This window comes from Moschus berezovskii, chromosome 4 (genome assembly GCF_049115385.1).
Source record: "Moschus berezovskii isolate FMDL1 chromosome 4, NW_MosBer_1.0, whole genome shotgun sequence".
NCBI classification, from domain to species: domain Eukaryota; kingdom Metazoa; phylum Chordata; class Mammalia; order Artiodactyla; family Moschidae; genus Moschus; species Moschus berezovskii.
In genome coordinates this window covers 113,262,450-113,266,419 of record NC_142463.1, presented here as the reverse complement: position 1 = coordinate 113,266,419, position 3,970 = coordinate 113,262,450, and the positions used below count along the sequence as shown (strand labels likewise).

At 40.4% G+C, this 3,970-nt stretch overlaps 1 protein-coding gene across 1 annotated transcript; it reads right to left on the bottom strand.

The window, feature by feature from the left end:
• Positions 1–1,305: 1,305 nt before the first annotated feature.
• On the bottom strand, positions 1,306–2,247 carry LOC129541392 (olfactory receptor 10K1-like). Its single transcript, XM_055403267.2, has one exon. It carries the CDS (start codon positions 2,245–2,247, stop codon positions 1,306–1,308), a length of 942 nt encoding a protein of 313 aa, XP_055259242.2.
• Positions 2,248–3,970: the final 1,723 nt, after the last annotated feature.

The following is a 3,970-nucleotide window of genomic DNA, read 5'->3' as shown; positions in this document are numbered from 1 at the left end:
CAGACAAAGACAAATATCATATGAGATCACTTGTACATGGAATCTAAAAAAAAAAAAATTTACCCAAATGAACTTACTTACACAAAAGAAACAGGCTCAGATACAGAAAACAAAATTAAGGTTACCAAAAAAGAAAGAGGATGGACAAATTAGGAGGTTGAAGTTAACATTTACACAGGTATGCATATAAAATAAATAACAAACAAGGACCTACTGGATAGAACAGAGGACTATCAACATTTTGTAATAATCTATGTAAGAAAAGAATATGAAAAAGAATGTGTGTGTGTTTGCTTAGTCGCTCAGTTGTGTCTGAATCTTTGAGACCCCATAATATAGCCTGCCAGACTCCTTTGTTCATGGGATTCTCCAGGAAAGAATACTGGAGTGGGTAGCCATTTCCTTCTTCAGGGGATCTTCCTCCTGGAGGAGGGCATGAAACCCACTGTAATATTCTTGCCTGGAGAATCCCCAAGGAGAGAGGAGCCTGGCAGGCTTCAGTCTATCGGGCAGCAAAGAGTCAGACACAACTGAGTGCCTAAGCACAACAGAGTGCAGATATAAATACATATATATGAATCAATTTGGTATACAATTGAAATTAACACAACATTGCAAATCAACTGTGAAGTGAAGTCGTTCAGTCGTGTCTGACTCTTTGCAACCCCATGGACTGTAGCCTACCAGGTTCCACCGTCCATGGGATTTTCCAGGCAAGAATACTGGAGTGAGTTGCCATTTCCTTCTCCAGGAGATCTTCCCGATCCAGGGATTGAACCCGTGTCTCCCGCATTGTAGGCAGATGCTTTACCATCTGAGCCACCAGGGAAGGAGGTTTCTTTAGAATTCCCAAGCAGTCCAGTGGTTAGGACTCTACTCTCTCACTGCCGAGGGCCTGTGTTCAATTCCAATTTGGGGAATTAAAATCCTCCAACCTGTATAGTGAAGTCAAAAATCAAATTTTTTAAAGTGAGGTTTCCTTTATTCTGTTTCACAGTTTGAATGTATCTTTACTCACCTCTGTTGATGTATATGTTTTTGAGTATTCAAACTCTATAGCAGTGAAATATAATGAAATTTGTTATTTAACTGAGTGGTTCTTTCCCTCATCTGCATAGACCTCTTAGACTATCACTGATGGTAGAAAGTCAAAATATCTTAACTTCTCTTAGCCTCATTCTCCTAATATGCAAACTATTCTTATGGTCGTGTGTTCTACACTGTTGAGAAACTGTGTGAAAGTGTACAGGTAATACCTGTCACATAAAAGAAATACAATTAACTGAGTAGTGAAAAATTGGCTCTTTAATTAACAAGACATGAAGTTTGGGCCATTGCTCTTTGAAGAGCTGATTTGAACTCCTTATTTCTCAAGCTGTAAATCATTGGGTTGAACACTGGTGTGAGGATGGTATAAGACACAGATATTAGGGTGTCTTGACTTGAAGAGTAATTGGATTTGGGCCGTAAGTAGATGAAAGAGGCACAACCATAATGAACAGTTACTACAATGAGATGGGAGGCACAGGTAGAGAAGGCCTTGTATCTTCCACCAGAGGATGGGATTTTTAGAATGACAGAGATGACGCGGATGTAGGAGACCAGGATAAGTAACAGGGGAATAACCAAGACAAACACACCAAGCACAAAGATGACCAACTGACTGAGACGAGAGTGGTGAGATGCCAGCTTGAGGACGGGAGACACGTCACAGAAGAAGTGATGGAGCTGGTTGGAGGAGTGGAAGGGCAGGTGAAATACCAGAGAGGTGGTGACCAGTGAGACAGTGAAGCCACAGGCACAGGCAGCGGCCACTAGTCCCACACACACCCCATGCCCCATGAGCACTGTGTAGCGCAGAGGGTCACAGATGGCCACGTAGCGGTCATAACCCATGGCTGCCAGCAGGAAGGAGTGAGAGCAAATGAGGAAGAGGAAGGAAAACATCTGGATGGCACAGCCCAGGAAGGAGATGGCCTTCTTCTGGGCTAACAGGTCAACCAGCATCTTGGGCACAATGACGAAGGTGTAGCAAGTCTCAGAGCAGGAGAGGACACCAAGGAAGAAGTACATGGGAGTGTGAAGGGCTCTGTCCAGCACAATGGTGAAAACGATGATGGCGTTGGTGCCCAGCATGAACAAGTACACAAGCAGGAAGACAACAAAGAGCAGCCGCTGCAGCCCAGCCAGAGATGAGAAGCCGAGGAAGACAAACTCTGTCACTAAGGTCTCATTGGCCCACTCCATGGTCACTGCTATACAGGAGAGCCAGAGCCAGAGCCACAGGCCCGGATCCAGGGATGGAGAAAGGCATGGGGAACTCAGCACAAAGTCTGCAGGGGGCAGGCATCTCCAGATGTTTGATGGCACTCATTCATTCCCTCCAAAATAGTCTGCCAAAATAAGAATTAAGGCTAAATATAGAACAGAATAATTAGCAATCTATGAGCGGACTTTTCCCAAGGATATAAACATGTTATCTCTAAAAGAAAGGAATAGGAATTACCTGATATTTTTTTCCTGTGTCTTATTTACAAATTATTGTGATCTTTTTGTTGTTGTTGTTGTTTTTGTTCACTACAAGCTCAAGGAAGCCAACTCTCCAAAAGTGTATGTAAGTGGATGGTTAACTTCAGTTATCTGAACTTGATCAGACTATGGAATAAAGAATGAGTCGTAAGCACAGAGTCGGACACGACTGAAGTGACTTAGCAGCAGCAGCAGCCGTATTCAGACAGCTTGAGCCAAGGATGGAACAAATAACATTAGTTGAAGCAAATATTCGTTTTCAGGAAAACGCGAGTCACTAAGTTGTTTAAATTTAAAAAAACAGAGAGACTCGTTAACTGTGACATTTTGCAACACTCTTTACTTTTCCTTATGCACATCATTGTGCTACTTCACTTGAATCATGTCCAAATCTTTGCGACCCTGTGGACTGTAGACCCCAGGCTTCTCTGACTATGGGATTCTTCTGGCAAGAATACTTGAGTGAGTTGCCATACCCTTCTCCAGGGAATCCTCTCAACCCAGGGATCGAACCCATATTTCTTATACCTCCTGCACTGGCAGGAGGGTTCCTTTACCACTAGTGCTACCTGGGAAGCCCATTATAGGTGCCTCAAAGAAACACAAAAAAGTAGAATGTTGTAAAAATGGCCAAGAACTTGTTACAGACTGTGAGAGAGAATAGGAAAATTGAGCAGTTTTCCAAATTTCAGCCCCTGACATAAATCATAGGTTTTATCTTTTATATATTGATATGTCAATAAGATTCCTTTTGAACATTCTGCTACTAAACACAGTTTGCAAATTGCTAGAAAGTGTTATTTGTAAAGTCATTTTCAGGTCTTATATCGGGAAGTTTTTCCTAGGTGTGTTTCCCACTGACCAAGCATAAGATATAAAAAGTATTCTCTGGATGCAAAATAACCTAGCATGTTGTGGTTGTGTCTAGTGCTTATTTATATAATTTTCAGTGTATTTGTTTGCTTTTACATCACTTTTTATTGAGGAATTATTTGCATCTACTACCACAATTTTTTTTTCTTTTTGCATTTCCTAGTCAATAGCAAAGACCCTGAGATAAATGATTGGAAATCATTGTATGTATTGCTAGAATCTGAAGATAATAAGTTTTGTTCTTTCTTAATTACTAGAAACTGGTCCTAAGCTTAGTAGGTATAATTATTCATTTAGGAAGTTAGTATTAGAATACTAACATACACTTGTTTAAAGCTCTTTAACAAAAATAACAGAAATTTTTTCATCCTGTAACCAAACAAATATTTGTTATATATAAGTAAAGAATGTGTATACTATGTTTATCCCCATTACATACATATATACGTGTATACTAATTATATGTTTTGTGTATCAAGAAACACAAACTAATGAGACAGTTTCCCTATAGAAAGCTTCTACCATTACAAATGAATTTCCATCTATTCTAAGACACTGAGAGAATCTC

Excerpts from the sequence above, each read along its gene's own strand:
- LOC129541392 (XM_055403267.2), bottom strand. The coding sequence starts at position 2,247 with ATGGAGTGGGCCAATGAGACCTTAGTGACAGAGTTTGTCTTCCTCGGC.